The following is a 17,287-nucleotide window of genomic DNA, read 5'->3' on the forward strand; positions in this document are numbered from 1 at the left end:
CTCTTATCCCTCTATCCATCTTACACAAAGATACCAGCCTACATTGCACATCCACTCACCAGGAACATTGTGTGCTCTTGGTAAAACTCTACGCAAGACATCATCACTTAGGTGCACACATGTTGTCACATTCTGCTGCTAAACTATAGGGATGCTGTCTGATGGTGATGATCTGTGGAACTGCATAGATGCCTTCCCTGCATGTGGGGAAGCTAAGAGCCCTTGGCCAACAGAAATCCAGCATCCATCAACCTGAGTCCCTCAGTGAGCATATATGTTGGTTGGTAAATGAATAGGACAATGCACAGAATACCGTGCAACAGTGGTGACCCCAAGAGCCATCACTATGAGCCCTAGAAAAAGACAAGCTTTTCAATTCTGAGGGCTCCTGAAACGAGCCTTTTACCATCAGTTTACACGGAACACTGAACCACGAGAAGCTCAACCTCCCAGCAAGCAATTACAAAAGGCAAACAGAAATAACATTCTTTTCCCATATAATTCATCCAGATTTATAGGAGAGGTGTATTTTTTACAGTCTGGACTTCTGTGATGGCATAGATAAAATGTGTTTTGGAGAAAATGTCATTCCTTTCCTTCTGTTCTTATTTCTGCTATCTGTGATTTCAGCCCTTGTCATATTTCTTTCTCTGTGTTCTAAAGACATGGTCAGATGTTGAAGGCCAGAGGCCGGCTCTGCTCGTCTGCATAGCTGCAGCAGGACCCAAGCAGGGAGCTAAGGTAACGTGCTCCTTACTTGCTTCTGGCTTTCAGAGCAGTGACTTTCCTGATAGTTTCCCTCACAAGGAACACCTGGGATGCTCCTCCCACTGCCACATCCAGGGAGGTCCTTCTGCAAGTCAGCAGCCCCAGCCCCCACTTGCAAAGCCCCATGGTTCCCTTAGCCTAACACACCCTTGCCTTTCTGTGGCCAAGTTCCTTCATCTTTGCTATGGCATCAGATGACCCAGTGCTTCCAGATATCACTGTGTCCAGGGCCATATGGTGATTTTTTGCCATATGCATATGGCACTTGGACTATGTATTTCTTAAGACACTTTTTTCTTAAAATGGGCTTGTGTCCACATTAAGTACATTTATTTAAGTAGGAAACTTTATATTTCAACTGTAAATGAAAACACAGTTTTACTTGTATAAATAGCAGGCAAGTGTGAAAACAGCCATGAAAGAAGTAGGGCACAATGACTGCGTGGACGATGTCACTGCCAAAGGCCTGGGGCTCCTCTGCAAGGAAGGCAGAGCATGGAAGCCAGGCTAGCACCAGAGTGACACTTCCTCCTGGATGTCATTAGGGTGTGGAAACAGAACTAGAAAGGGAATAATTTTCTCACCATGCAAGTCAGTGTTATTTAAAATTGTTTCCCAAGTAGCTAAATCTTCCATTCCATAAGTAGTAGGTGTCCCCTATTTTGAAAACAAAGTTGACCCAGGATTGCCATAAATGAGCACGTGCCTGGCCAGGGCCCTGAGCAGGGCTGGGTCCGCTGTGCATTCTGACCATTAATCCCTGCTCCTGGGGGAAGGGCGTCCCTTTTCTAGTTCCTACAAACTTGCCTCCTGGGCTGGTGGAGCCTTCTCTTTCCTTCCTCTGAGCCAGTCTGCAAACTTCTGGAAGCCTAGGCGTTGCCCTGAAGGGCACACTACGCACTTTGCATGCCTCATCTCGTTGAATTTTCACCAGAACCCATAGGGGTGTGCGTATGGTGGGGGCAATCTTGCTTCCCTGTTTTACAGGGGAGGAAACCAAAGCCTCCACCTTCTAGGTTTTGGTGTATCTCTGGGTTCCCTTCAGTGTCCTGCGAATATTCTAGTAAGTACATCTGTGGTGACTGCTTAAATAAACTGCCATTCACATACTTTCTCTAAGTGAAGCCATCACTTATGATTTATGGGTAACCTGATATTTTAAAATCTACTGCATATAGCATGAAATAACGTCAATGAGACCATTGTCAAGGTCCATTGCCTGCTTTATTTTCTTTGAAATTTAACTTCATTATGGAAGCATCGCTATTAAAATAATAGAAACCCAAAGCAGAAAATGCCCACAATCCCATCCCTAAATCTAAACAGTTTCACCTGTGAGTGTCACCTTCTAGATCTCGTCTGTCTGTCTATGCAGTTTTCAGGTGTCTGTGTCATGGAAAGCACATTAGCGTCTTCAGGGTCAAGCCTCCTCTTGCCACACGGTTCCATTGCACCTGCCCTTTTATTCCCTGCCTCTCTTCATTTTCCTTTCCCCCCACTGCGCCCTCCCTCTCATCGTGTTAATTTGTGTTTGCCTAGGAGTATACGAGCAAGGGGAAGTGGTGGGAGGTCGCACATGCCCACTTTGTTTCCAACTGGAGAGAAATCCATTCTCCTTTGAGTAAATCGGCATTTCCCCCTAGGATCACAAGGAAGTGCCTCCATCTGCAGCGAGCAGGGCAGCCCAATCACACTCTGCTCTGGGGAGTTGGGTGAGTTCCAGAAGGTTGCTCCCTGCTGCGGCCATCTCACTAGTGACTGACAGTTGGTTCCCCTGAGAGAGGGCCCTTGTAGAAGATTTTGTGATACTGTCAGAAAAAGACACAGAGTCAATGAAAATCTGAGAAGTTGGGCTTTTCCCACGCAACTCTATTTCCATCTATAGAACTAGGTATTACGATCATTGGTGGCGGCTGTTGTTTTTAGAGTTGTTTGATAATCCTGATCAAATATGACACTTTTTAGAACATCCACAAATAGATACATTTTCTCATGTCCTTCTAAGGGCACCGGAGATAATGTATAATATTAAGAGCACAGGACTTTGACCCTGACTAAATTCCAGCCCAGTGACTGTGTGCTTCCAGCGAAAGGGAGGTCTGACTTCCCCTGTGTGTTGTGTCTTCATGTATGCTACATACAAATTCTAGGACTATTGCTTTGTGAAATGACGTTTTCTGAAATAATTTTTGACTAACTAGAAGTTGCAAAAATAGTACAGAGAGCTCTTGGGGGTCCCCCAAAGATACCATCTTATGTAACCCTACTCTGTGATCAAATCAGAAAATGGACTTTGGCACAACACTATGAATACAGTTCTCAATCACAGACCTTATTTGGACCTCACCAGTTTAACTAGCCATTATTTAACAGAAATTTACTTTTCCAATATAGAATTTAAAAGAGGTATTCAGGGTCTAAAGAGCCATAGAATCATATCCAATTTTTATGAGAGAGAGCTTCTAAAATAAATTCAAGTTCTCTATAATTTCATATCTTTGCACAGGCAGTATCTGAGCAAAGATGAAAACATGCTGTTCTTCTTCGCACAAAGATGGTGCCACAAATCCATCACCGAAGGGCTCCTGCATTGATGAATGTTGGGTTCCATGTCCGTGCAGCTGACCCTTCTGGTCCTGGTGTGACCAGCTGCATGGACATGGAACCCACACCATGGCACAGGGCCTCCCACTCTAAAGAACCCCTCCTTGGTTTAATATTCTACTGTCACCATCTTGAAATTCTTAATTTTAAACAAAGGGCCCCCAACTTTCATCTTGCACTGAGCCCTGAGAGTTGTGCAGCTGGGCCTGGGTCCTAGGAGTAGATGTGTGTCATTTGTTTGTATTCAGGGCATGTATTCAGGGCATTCTCATGTTCCTTCTTCACAAAGCAACTATGAAACTTGTTCATGAATTTCTGCTATGAATATCTATAGTCTTTAGAATTACTATATCTTTAGTACAAAAATGAAAGGCAATATGACTGCAAGAATTTCTAGTTATGTATTTGCATCCTTTGGTGATTTATTTGAAATCAGAAAATATTTCTTTCATCTTTCTTTAATTTAAGGGTTATGGCGAGCTCTTTGAGTCAAGAGGTGTGAAAAACATATACTCTACTCCTGTAAGTACAGATGTAGGTGTTACTGTGAAAAAATTTACCTTATTGTTCTGTCTAAAAGCTGTGGAAAGCCCTGAAAATTGGAAATTTGGAAGGAAAGAGGTGATAAAAAAAAATATGCCCAACATCCAAACAAACTGAAGGAGAAGCGAATGTGAAGAGAGATTGAAAGTAGTTAAGGCACATTTATCCCATGACTTGAGGGCATAAGAGCTTTTCAGTCCCTGGCAAATTTCTTTTGCTGCTGAGTTGCTAAGACCTCAGTCATAGGCTGAGTTTTCTGCTGTGCTTTGTCACAGACCTATAGAAATGTTAAGCTAAGGGGGTCTTAGAGATCATCTAATCAATTTTTTTTTCTAAACATGTTCTGCAGCAGAATTCTTCTTTTCAAATGAGATCCTACAAATAACTCCATTGTAAATAAAACATCTAAGTACTAATTTTGTATGCATTGACATTAATAACAGATACCTATTACCGATAAAATAATGATTCTGATGTAAACAAAAGGAAGTTGAATGTTGTATATATAGTTTGCAAAATTATGTTAACTTAGCACCTAATTCATTGCCTCACATTATTATAAATTGGTTTTTAAAGTATCAAGAAAATTTTGATCTTCCCTTGGTGATCAGTCTCACGTTTACCGCCACTCTTGGGTGCTGGCCTTCCACCTGCGTGAGCCCGGCAGTGAGGCCCCGGGTGCTTTGCTTGCCTCCAGGCCAGCCTGACTCACATGATTTCATGGTGGGATTTGCGGGTCCCCAGGTAGCCACTCCTCCCGGTAGATGCCAAGCCTGTTTCCTACCACTGTACCCTCTGCCCTTAGATAGCACAGAGACCCAGGTCCACAGACATCGGCCAGATGAGCAGGTGACTGCCAGTAGCCCATCATGGGGAACAGTGGGCAAGGTTCAGAGGAAGAGAAGCCAAAATGAGCAAGGAGGGGCAGTGTAGTTGAGGAGGAGTAAGGCATGAGTGAGGCTGTCAGCAGGAGCAAACCCTCCTGGCTGGGCTCACTCGGGTTCCTTCCTCACTGAAAGTGTGTTTCAGCCCAGGCACTAGAAGGTCTAGCCATGAGAGATTGCAGGGCCTCCCTCTCTGCCCCAACACAAAGAGAGGAAACGTGAACAAACTGCCCTGGGCCTGGCTCTTTATCTCCAAAAGAACTGTGCTGAGTATGCCCCATCTGTGCTGGGGCCACTGACACAAAGGGGTTGCAGGGTAGGACAAGGGCTCTGCTGTGGCATGAAACTCTACTGGTTTGCTTTCAGGCTTACCCAGATGCCACAGTGCACAGACAACTCCTGGCTCCGGTGGAAGGAAGGATGGCGGAGACATTGAATCAGGTAGGGAGGGCTCCCCTTGTCCTGTGCACTGGCTATGGGTTCTGCATCCCCACTGTGCTCCAGGCTTGATCTGGGGACACTTCTTCCTAAATCACTGTGTTAGTCAGCTAAGGCTACCATAATAAAATACCATAGCCTGCCTGGTGGCTTAAATAACAGAAATGTATTGCCTCATGTTTCTGCAGGCTAGAAGTCTAAGGTCAGGGTTCCAGCACGGTTGGGTTCTGGTGAGGGCTCTCTTGCTAGCTTGCAGATGGCCACCTTCCAGCCGTGTCCTCACATGGGATGGAGAGAGAGACACCAAGCTCCCTGGTATCTCTTCTTATTAGGGAACCAGTTCCATCATGGGGACGCTACCCTCATGAGCTCATCTAAACCTAATTGTCTCCCAAAGGCTCCATCTTCAAATGTCATCACATTGGGGTTAGGGCCTGAACATATCAATTTGGAGAGGGAACACATTTAAGTCCATAGCGATCACTTTCATGGGAATCCTCCATCCAGTGCTGCTTTGCAGAACCCAGCTGAAGACAGAATTGACACAGGACAGGCAAGCCCCCAAAGTGGGGATTAGCCCAGGAGGGTTTTTGGAAAGAGTTCAAAGGTGAGGTGGTGGTGTTAGACAGCAGTCTTTTATTGAACATTACTGCTCCTTGCAAGGCAGGGCTAACTCTTAGGCAGTATACTCAGAGTCGGAAATGTATGGGATGTTGGCAACTGTATTTATACCCACTAAAACCCACTTTCAATTACATGCAAATTAAGTGGCAGGTTGACGCAAACTGAGGGGCTGGTTATTTAGAACTTTCTAGGAAAGGGGTGGTAACTTCTGGGTCACTGCCATGGCATTGGTAAGCTCTCTTGGCACTGGTGTGAGTGTCTTGCACCAGTGAGCAATGAGGGCAACCAGGGATTACTTTTGTCTCATCTGCTGGTTTCTGCTGTTTTTTGTGGGTTTTTTTGTTTGTTTTTGTTTTTTTAACTTCATCCCATCTGGACCAGATCCTGTTTTGGTCAGCAGGGTTGTGACCAGAAAACAAGACCTGCTGGCCTCCTACCTCAGAATGAAGGGTCTTTTCCTGCAAAATTGTGAAAGAAGTAGTTTGACTGCTCTGAAGGGGTCTATTGGGTGAGATTCTGATTTTAGGCATATCCTGGAAGGTCCCTCAACACAGCCACTGTGTAGTCCTGGGAAGATTGGAAAGCAGCTTGGGAGCTGGGCACACCCATGGGCAGGTTTACATGGATAGGGCAGAGCCAGTCCACATGCTCATGTCATGGAGGCTCTGCATGACCCCTGCTTGGGGAAGGATGTACCGAGAAGCTGCCCGGGCTGTTCTGACTCTAAGCAGCTCCTCCTGTTGCAGGGCAGTGGGAACTCAGGCCTGTGGAATCATCAGCACAAAGGAAGACATAAATGCAGACAGTCTCTGTCAAGCTAGACTTATTTTTTTGACAAACACATGTGTGATACTCACTTTGTTCTAGACTGTGTTCTGAGGACTTGAAAGACATTAACTCTCAGTCTGCACATCAGCCTATTGGGGGAGGTGCTGTCATACACCTTTTTATAACATGAAGAAACCCAGGAACAAAGAAGTTGGGTAATGTGTCCAAGGTCACAGCCATAGAAAGCAGTAGGTTTGGGGCTCAAATACAGGCAACTGGGCTCCAGGGTCTAGGCACTGGGGGGGCTCCTTAAAAAGCAGCAGTCCCCAGCACCAACTCTGTGGACCCTGCTGTAGTGGGTCTGGGGTGTGCATCTGAGCCTCTGACTTGAGGTCCTGGGATCCTGTTTTGTGGAACACATTGGTGAGCCTGGACATCTCCTGCTGTGCTTGTCAGAGTGGATGACAGACAGGGCTGTGAACACTGTGGCCTGAGGAAGTGAGCCCAGACTGTGTCTGGATGTAGAGTCAGTGCCTGAGGTCTCCCCGGTGTCAGCTTCCTCTGGTTCCTGTCACAGTCCACAGGTGGGAGCTCCAGCTCTGTGCCCCCGTGACAGCCCCAAAGGTGCTATAGGCTTGGCCCCTTCTCGCTGCCACTCCTTAGCCCTGCAGAATGGGTGCTGTCTGGCACCTACTTCAAGAGAACACAGACATCTCTGAGCCTAGAAGCTTTGTCTAAAGCCAGGCAAGCCAGGCTCCTACAGAAGGGGGCTGTGTACCCACAGAGTCGGGGCTGCAGGGCACTTCCCCAGGCCCTGACTGCTGGTGAGGAAGATGAAGGATAAGCTGCGGGGAAATTTCCGTGTGTCTCTCCTGAGCTGACTGTAACCTCCCTGAGAGGGCCAGGCTGTGTCATTACTGGTGATGACACAGGGTCACTAAAGAACCAATGAAAGAACCATTTTCACCATAACCCAATGTGGTAGATGAATCCAAAAACGGAGGCTCAGACAAGCTGCTCCAAAGGTAAAGGCATGAAGGACAGAGCCAGAAATGGGGCGCAGAGTGGCCGACTCCAGACGGGCCCACCTGATCATTGAGCAGCGTCAGGGAAGTCTCCTCTCTGAGCCTTAATTTCTCATCTACAAAGTAGAGCTGGGGCAGCTCTGCTACACTCTTGGGTGAAGCTTTGTGCAGACAAGATCATGTCTCTACGTAAAACGTAGGATGTGGTGATTATGACACAGTATCCGGCTTACCCATTTTCACATTTGTGCACACACACATGAATGCATGTCCATGCACACATACCGCTCATGCCAAGTGGACCATGTGGACCGTATTGCAGGTCCTGCCTGGCTGAGCAGGAGGGGGATGTATTCCAGCTGCGGGCGCCCCTCCTCCTCTGCAGGGCAGGGAGGCAGCTTAATTCAATAGAAGCTCAAAGCTCTGCTTGGTGGTGTGAGAGGAGGGAACACCAGATTAGAGGGCCCTGTTCTTTCCTCATGAACCCTCTAACTTGGATGGTGGTGATGATGAATTATTGATCTGATGAGGCTTCCAAAATTGCTGAATCAGGGTGCAGACACCCGCTGTTCTGCTGTCAGCCTGGGGGTTTTGAAGTTGAATCCACCCAGTGCAGCCGCCACTGCAGATTCTGTTTTGCTCTGCACACACCATGTCCATCGCTAATTGTCTATTCAGCTTCACTGCAAGAACGTGAACAGACTCCTAACACCTAGGCTGGAGCTTGTGTGTCTGCTGGTTTTGATGTAAAAACTTTCTTTCCTCCCCCTGCCCCCAGCTCCCCATGCCATATGGTCAGACAGCGACCACAGTCCCTGAATAAGCAGACCCAGTTAATGGACCAGCTGTGCAGGTGAGCGTTCCCATGCTTCCGGTGGGCACCAAGCCTGACATAGCAGTAGACTGGGGTGGGGAGACAGCATTTCCCACTAAACAAGGGCCCAGGCAGGGCTCTTGAGAATCACAGGAAGCTGGAGACAGCTTGTTGCAGTCACTGGGCGGGGCAGGGCGGGGGGCATAGTTAAGAGCTTGGAAGCCCGGGGTCCCATCAGAATGGGGACATGCATGGGGTCCCTGGGCCCCCAGAGCTGCCCTTTCCAGGCCCTCCCCACCCCCCACCTTGGGCTTGAGCCCCACGATTCTGACTGTTTTCATGCTCTACATGAGCTCACCTTCTCAGAATTACTATCAGTAGTGACGGATTAGACAGGCTCCCACTAAACCCATTCCTGCCAAGGTCTGTGGAACTGGCTCTGGGTTCAGTAGCACCCTCTACAGGTATTAGAAGGTAAACAGGCTAAAACCCCCCTCCCCTCCCCTCCCTTCCCCTCCTGTCCCCTATTTATTGAATCACTCAGGCCAGAAAAGTCTTCACAGAGAGATGACTTGGGTCCTGAATGCTGAGCTGGAATTTGCTGGGTGGAGATTGGCAGAGGAGGACTGTCTAGGGTTCTAGGCAGAGAGGAATGAGCAGATACGAAGCCTAGGAAATGTTTCCGGGCTTTGTGCAGAGGGTGGACCTGAGGCAGGAGAGAGGCTGGGGAGAGGAAGAGATGGTGAGAAGACGGCTGTTGGGAGGGAGAAAGCCATGACAGCCCTACAGCAGGGCGGCTTAATGCGCAGAGCAGGTACCTCTGGCTCATGTCAGAGATCAGGGTGGGTGTCAAGCTGCAGCCTGCCCAGGGTCCTCCTACCCTGTGGCTCTGCCACCACTCAGAACTGGAAATGAGGCTAGAGGACAGAAAGAGCGAGAACGGAGGCTCTTGGGGAGGTTTTCACAGCCAGGTATGTGAACCTATTTCATCAGTCACATAACCACATCTAGCAGAGAGGCAGGAAATGTGATCTTGCCGGGTGACCAGAAGAACAAGAAATGAGTTTAGTGAACTCCTTGTCACTCTTGCCCCAATGACTGGAGATAGGGACCTATCCTCAGGCATTGGTCATGGGGCTGGAGGAGAGGGGACAGAACTAGGAATATGGCCGAGCATTTGAGAGGATGGGGCAGGGGAGAGGTGGCGATGACTCTAGGTTTCAAAGTTGAGCAGCTGAGCTGTTGGGGATGTTCTGACTTAAGCCAGGCTAGAGTTTCATGAACTTTGGTTATTCTCGCACGACTGTCACACTTGTGTTTAACCCACTCACTATTATGTATTTAATGCATTTCTGTAAAGCAGCTCACATGTTAATTAGCTTTTGGCTTTACGATCAGCTAAGTAATGTTATTTGTGAAATCATGGAATTGGTGTGCTTGTTATTATGTTTTGAAATATACGATAAAATGGCCATTGACTCAAATAAATATGTGTTCTGATACCACTGAAATCATCTAATGCTGCAGGGGTCAGTGAACTTCTTATAAAGGGCCAGAGAGTCAATCTTGTAGGATTTGAAGGCCAGTTCCCACAGCTCAGCCCTGCTGTTCCATGAAGGCAGCCACAGATGATACACAAATAAATGGTCTTGGCTGTGCTCCAGTAGAACTTAATTTACGACAACAGGTAGTGTGGGGGATTATCCCCTGGGTTTTAGCCAGCTAGCCCCTGTAACAGGGGGTGCACACTGTACTTGGCAAGCATTGAGGGAGGGGCCGTGGGAGGAGGAGATGCAGGCTGTGGGCAGAACCACAGTGGTTTCCAGGGTGTTGAGTCTGAGGTCCCTGTGGACATTCTCGTGGAGCTGTCTGGTTGGAATTCTGGCTCTGGATGTGACCATAGGGAGTGTCACAGACAGAGATGGTGATTGGGACGTCACCATTGGTTAGGGATGGATGAAGCCATGGCCTGAGCGTGAACGGGGAGACTGGAGCGCAGTGGTTTGAGGAGCCATGTGGGTGAGAAAGGGGTGGCAGGAAATGGTGGCTGCCCTTTTTTGGAGGGAGGCTGTGAAGTATGAGCGGATTGAAGGACAGACCTGAGCACATTTGTGGGTTGGAACAAACAATCCACTGCAAGAGGCCAGGTAAAGATGAAGAGAGAGGGGACAGTTGTCCAAACGAGGGTCTGGGGGTCATGGAAGGGGAGGTGTCCAGAGCACAGGACAGGGAGGGGCCAGACTCCAGAAGTGAATCTGCAAGAGGGTGGGAGTGTGTGGGAGGTCCTCCTGAGGGCTCCTGTCATACTCCTGGGGCGGCCACCAGTGTGTCACACTTCCCTCTCAGACTGTAAAGTGGGACGTCTCCCCTTAGCCTGACTGCCACTTCTGGGACTGTATGAACTCCTGTGTCAGCTGAGGACGTGGGGCCTGAGTGCTGTTACTACTGCATTGAGGTGTTCCTCGAATCAAACCTAGAGAAATGAGCTGGGTATGGAAGCACATGGCATTTACCTTCTGTTTCCCTGACTTTTCCCCAGAAACTCCATGTTGCCGACGTGCTGGAAGATGACCCCGGCTACCTACCTCACGTCTACAGCCAGGAGGGGGAGTGTGGAGGGGCCTCATCCCTCAGCTCTCTGGCCAGCTTGGAACACGAACTGCCGCCTGATTTGCTGGACTCTTTGGATTCAAAGGCGACTCTGTTTGAGGAAATATATTCAGAGTCAGGTGGTCCTTCCTAAAACAATGTATATTTTTGAGAATTGAAATAATTCATGGAGGGGAATCACTATTCATGGATTTTTCCCCTTTGCTCTTCTTTTCCCTCCTTAAAAAAAAAATCACCTTCTAGTCCTAGGATGAGGACACACTATTAGTTTGAATTAAATGCTTTGATATTCTGAGACCAGCCATCTTGAACCCAAGCAAAACCACAAGTTGTGCTTTCTTAAAATTTGATTTGTCATATTTTCTAGAGAAACTTGAATTTAATTGTTATTCTTAGCTTCCACTGGCAGCCTAACTTTGAGGGTAAATGAAAATATAACCCATCGATTACCCAGCCACTGGGGAACAGCAGGTAATACTGAAGAAAAATAAAAATAGATTTTAAAACGTTATTTACGTTTCTATAATTATGATTCTGCTTCCATTTAAGGGAAAACTTAGGTAAATAGAGAAATGTTTTCTATAACATTTGTAATCAGTATTTTAAGTGATTTTTAAAAAAATAACTATTGATCCCTATTCACTTTTTGATTAGATAAATAGATAAAATATGGTATCTTGAGAGAAATGATTATGCTGAAAGCTTTATAAACAATACACTCTTTAAAAAATGAAGAGCTGACATAATTTAACTTGTATGTGTTATGTAAGTAGAAGAGTTTAGGAGCCTTTGAATGAATAAGTTCTGATTAGATTTTATCTTTAAACAAAACCACACAATTTAATTGGTTTTTACTTGTCCACTTACTGCTAATGTCAGTTTCAGGGGAGGAAATGGTTTCTTTTAAAAATCTTAATAGGGAGACATATGCCCTAAAATAGTCAGTTTTCTAGTCTGTGTAGTAGATAAGAGACTGACTAAGCAAAGTTTAAAATGCTATTAGCACACTTTAATGCACATATTGAATATCTAAAAGTCTACAGCCATATAAAATTTTTATGTAATTAGTGAGCAAATACTCTCTTTCACGCCCTGAAATAAATCAGTAGAAACATGTTTGCTGTTGAATCAACGAAGTATTATGTTAAACGGAGAGTTACAGCTCACAGTTAAAACGTTCCCCTTCTTTTTGAAGAAGCTGTGCAAATAATTCTTTTAAAGAGATCTGGACTTTCTCACCTGGTTACCTCGCTCTTTCTCTGCTTTGAAAAGCTGAAAAAGAAGAAAAACCACATTTAAAGCACTGGAATGTCTGAATGGGACGCTTGAATGTGTAGAACAGCTGTATTGATCCTAGCATGACTCAGAGGACAGTCTAGGACATTTTCTGAGTAATTCAGGATAAAAGTCATTTTTTTTAAGAAAAATATATGTGTTTGGACAACAAAACAAAATAAACACATTATTCAGTTGCCTCCTTATACTTACCTCTTTCATTCTGTTCCCTGTAGATTTTTCAAAAATTCTCTCAGGTTTTAAAACTTTATTATTTTATTTTAAATAATTGACATATAATAATTATACATATTCATGGGGTACATAGTCATGTTTCAATACATCTACAGTGATAAAATCAGGGTAATTAGCATAATCATTGGCTCAAACGTTTTTCATTTCTTTGTATTAGGATGGAGCATTCAGTATTCATCCCCCTTCTAGCTATCTAAAACTATGTGTTATTGTTAACTATAGTCATCCTATAATGGTATAGAGTGCTAGAACGTATTCTTCCTAGGAATAATTTGCTGTAATTTTGTATCCTTTAATACATCTCTCCCTATCCCTCTTTCCCCCTACCCTTCCCAGCTGCTGTATCCTCTGTTCTACCTTCTACTTCTGAGATAAACTTGGTTTTAGCTTCCACATATGCGTGAGGACATGTGGTTTTCAACTTTCTGCTGCTGGCTTATTTCTCTTAACATAATGTCTTCCAACTTCATCCATGTTGCCATAAATGACAGAATTTTTTTTAATTTTAGTGGCTGAATAATATTTCATTGTGTATATATATCATACTTTCTTCATGAATTCATCTGCTGTTGGACAGCTAGGTTGATTCCACATCTTGGCTATTGTGAATAGTGGTGTAATAAACATGAGATGCAGATGTGTCTTCAAAATACAGATTTCTTTTCCTCTGGACAAATGCCCAGGAGTGGGATTTTTTAATTATATTGTAGTTCTATTTGTAGAGTTTTTCAGGAACCTCCATACTCTTCTCTAAAGTGTCCGTAGTAATTTACATTCCTACCAACAGTGTATGGGTTCCCTTTACTCAGCATCCTCACCAGCATTTGCTTTCTTTATTTAATTTAATTTGTTTTTTTTTTTTTTTTTTTGAGACAGTCTCACTTTGTTGCCCAGGCTGGAGTGCAGTAGTGCAATCTCAGTTCACTGCAACCTTTCCACTTTCTGGGTTCAAGCAATTCTCCTGTCTCAGCTTCCCAAGTAGCTGGGACTACAGGCACGAGTTACCATGCCCAGCTAATTTTTTGTATTTTTAGTAGAGACGGGGTTTTGCCATTTTGGCCAGGCTGGTCTCGAACTACTGACCTCGGGTGATCTGCCCACCTCAGCCTACCAAAGTGCTGGGATTACAGGTATGAGCCACTGCATCTGGCCTAGCATTTGCTATTTTTGACTCTTTGATAGTAGCTATCCTAACTGGGATGAGATAATACCTCATTGTGGGTTCGATGTGCCTTTCCCTGACCATTCATGATGTTAAGCATTTTTTCATATATTTTTTGGCTATTTTATGTCTTTTGAGAAACATCTGTTCAGATCATTTACCCATTTTAAAACTGGATTATTTTAATTTTGCTTTTGAGATATTTGAGCTCCTCGTGTATTCCAAATAATAACCCCTTGTTGGATAAATAGTTTGTAGATATTTTCTCCCATTCTGTAAGTTGACTTTTCACTCTGTAGTTTCCTTTGCTGTGCAGAAACTTTTTTCATTTGATATAATCCTATTTTTTTATTTTTGCTTTTGTTGCCTATGCTTTTGAGGTTTCATTCATAAATTTTTTTTCCAAGACCAATTTCCTGAAGCATTTTCCCTAAGTTTTCTTCCAATAGTCTTATAGTTTTGGGTCTCACATTTAGGTCTTTGATCCATTTTGAGTTGATTTTTATATAGGGTGAGAGAGGGGAGTCTAGTTTCATTCTTCTGTATATAGATACCTACTTTCCCCAGCACCATTTGTTGGAAAGGCTATCTTTTCCTCAATGAATGTTCTTGGTCTTTTTGTCAAAAATCAGTTGGCTAAAGATATATGTATTAAATTGCTTGAGTCTGTATTCTGTTTCATTTATTGATGTGTCTGTTTTAATAGTACCATGCAGTTTCGTTATTATAGTTTTGTAGTATATTTTGAAGTCTGATAGTGTGATGCTTGTAGCTTTGTCTTTTGTGCTCAGCATTGTTTTGGCTCTTCAGGGCCTTCTATGGTTCCATACAAATTTTAAGATTTTTTTTTATTTCTGTGAAGAATGTCATTGGTGTTTTGATAGGGATTGCATTGAATCTGTAGATTGCTTTGTATAGTGTGATAATTTTAACAACATTTATTCTTCTGATCCATATGCATGAAATGTCTTTACATTTATTTATATCCTCTTTGATTTTTCATCAGTATTTTGTAAGCTTTTTTTGTAGAGGGCTTTCACTTCCTTGGTTAAACTTATTCTTTGATATTTTAATTTTTTGTAGTTATTGTAAATGGGATTGCCTTCTTGATTTTTCAGCTAGTTTGTTGTTCATGTATAGAAATGCTATTGATTTATGTATGTTGATTTTGTCTCCAGCAACTTTGCTAAATTTATTTATCAGTTCTAAGAGTTTTTGGTAGCATCTTTAGGTTTTTCTATATATAAAATTATGTCATCTGCAAATAGGGACAATTTGACTTCCTCTTTCCAATTTGAATTCCCTTTCTTTCTTCCTCTTGTCTAATTGCTCTGGCTAGGACCTCCAGTATTATGTTGAATACAAGAAGAGAGAGTGGGCATCCTTGTCTCGTTCCAGTCCTTAGGGAAAAGTTTCCAACTTTTCCTCATTTAGCATGATGTTAGCTGTGGGTGTGTCATATATAGCCTTAATTTGTTAAGGTACTTTCCTTTTATACCTAATTTTTTGAGAGTTTTTCTCATGAAAGGATACTGAATTTTATCAGAGGCTTTTTTTGCATCTATTGAGATAATCATATGGTTTTTGTCCTTCATTTTGTTGATGTGATGTATCATGTGTACTGATTTGGGTATGTGAAAGCCTTGCATTCCTGGGATAAATCCCACTTGATCATGAACTATTATCTTTTTAATATATTTTTGGATTTGGTTTGCTAATATTTTTGTTGAGGATTTTTGCATCTATGTTCATTGGTGATATTGGCCTGTAGTTTTCTTTTTCTGTGTGTCTTTGTCTGGCTTTGGAATCAGTTTTGCTGGCCTCATAGAGTAAGAAAGGAAGAGTTATCTCTACTTCAGTTTTGTGGAATTGTCTGAAAAAAGTTGGCATTAATGCTTCTTTAAAGTTTGGCAGAATTCAGTAGTGAAACCGTCCAGCCTTGAACTTTCTTTTCTTGAGAGAATTTTTATTATTGATTCAATCTGGTTACTTGTTATTGGTCAACTGAGGTTTTCTATTTCTTTTTAGATCTATCTTAGTAGGTTATATGTGTTCAGGAATATATCCATTTCCTCTAGGTTTTCAAACTTACCAGCATATAGTCGTTCATAGTAATTAATAATTCTTTGCATTTCTGTGGTCTCTATTGTGATATCTCCTTTTTTGTTTCTAATTTTATGTATTTGAATCTTTTCTCTTTTTTCTTAGTCTAGCTAATGGTTTGTTGATTTCATTTATTTTTTCAAAAAATCAACTTTTTGTTTCATTAACCTTTTGTATTGTTTTTCTGGTCTCAATTTTGTTTATTTGTGCTCTGATCTTTATTATTTCTTTCCTTCTACTAATTTTGGGTTTTGCCTGTTCTTGAATTTCTAGTTCCTTAAGATGCATTATTAAATTGCCTATTTGAAATATTTCTAGTCATTTGTTATTTTAAACTTGCCTCTTACTACTGTTTTTGCTATGTTCTGTAGATTTTGGTATGCTGTGTTTCCTACTTTTATTTGCCTCAAGGAATTTTAAAATCTCATTCTTAATTGCTTTTCTCACTCTTTGGTCATCAGGAGCATGTGGCTTAATTTCTATGTATATGTATAGTTTTGAATGTTCATCTTGTTCTTGATTTTTAGTTTTATTCTCTTGTGGTCAGATGAGATACTTTATATAAATTTTATTTTTAAAAACTTTTTGAAACTTGTTTTGTGTCCTAACCCATGGCCTCTCCTGGAGAAAGTTTCATGTGCTGTTGAAAAAAAATGTGTATTCCATAGCTGTTGGGTGAAATGTTCTGTAAAGTCTCCTAGGTCTATTTGGTAGGTTCGGTTTAAATCTGATGTTTCTTTGTTGATTTTATATCTAAATAATCTGTCCAGTGCTGAGAGTGAGATGTTGAAGTCCCCAGATATTATTGTATTGGGGCTTATTTCTCCCTTTAGATCTAATAATAGTTGCTTTATAGATCTAAGTGGTTCAGTGTTGGGTACATATTTATTTATAATTGGTATATTCTCTTGCTAACATGGTCCCCTTAGAATTATTTAATGTTTTTCTTTTTCTCTTTTTTTTTTTTTGAAATGGAGTCTTGCTCTGTTGCCCAGGCTGGAGTTCAGTGGCCGGATCTCGGCTCACTGCAAGCTCCGCCTCCCAGGTTTATGCCATTCTCCTGCCTCAGCCTCCTGAGTAGCTGGGACTACAGGTGCCTGCCACCTCGCCCGGCTAGTTTTTTGTATTTTTTAGTAGAGACGGGGTTTCACTGTGTTCACCAGGATGGTCTCGATCTCCTGACTTCGTGAGGTCTCCATCTCCTGACCTTGTGATCCGCCCGTCTCGGCCTCCCAAAGTGTTGGGATTACAGGCTTGAGCCACCGCGCCCGGCCCTTCTTTTTCTCTTTTTATAGCGTTTGACTTTAAAGTCTGCTTTGTCTGATATAAGTATAGCTATTCCAGCTCACTTTTGGTTTCTGTCTGTGTGGAATATCTTTTTCCATCCCTTCATGTTCAGTCTATGTGTGTCTTT

The 17,287-nt window shown here is 43.2% G+C and overlaps 1 protein-coding gene across 2 annotated transcripts in view; it reads left to right on the forward strand.

Moving 5' to 3' along the window:
* CDH26 (cadherin 26) overlaps positions 1-13,001 on the forward strand; it is a 54,321-nt gene extending 41,320 nt beyond the window's left edge. The window contains exons 14-18 of one of the 2 annotated variants that reach the window (XM_026455133.1): positions 664-741; positions 2,412-2,480; positions 3,841-3,894; positions 5,166-5,240; positions 11,008-13,001. In XM_026455133.1, coding sequence (XP_026310918.1) covers positions 664-741; positions 2,412-2,480; positions 3,841-3,894; positions 5,166-5,240; positions 11,008-11,211 — 480 coding nt within the window. In that variant the 3' untranslated portion in view covers positions 11,212-13,001. The remainder of the gene's footprint in view (positions 1-663; positions 742-2,411; positions 2,481-3,840; positions 3,895-5,165; positions 5,241-11,007) is intronic. The other variant, XM_026455134.1, reaches the window with a different exon arrangement.
* The last annotated feature ends 4,286 nt before the right edge of the window (positions 13,002-17,287 follow it).

This window comes from Piliocolobus tephrosceles, chromosome 20 (genome assembly GCF_002776525.5).
Source record: "Piliocolobus tephrosceles isolate RC106 chromosome 20, ASM277652v3, whole genome shotgun sequence".
Lineage (NCBI taxonomy): Eukaryota > Metazoa > Chordata > Mammalia > Primates > Cercopithecidae > Piliocolobus > Piliocolobus tephrosceles.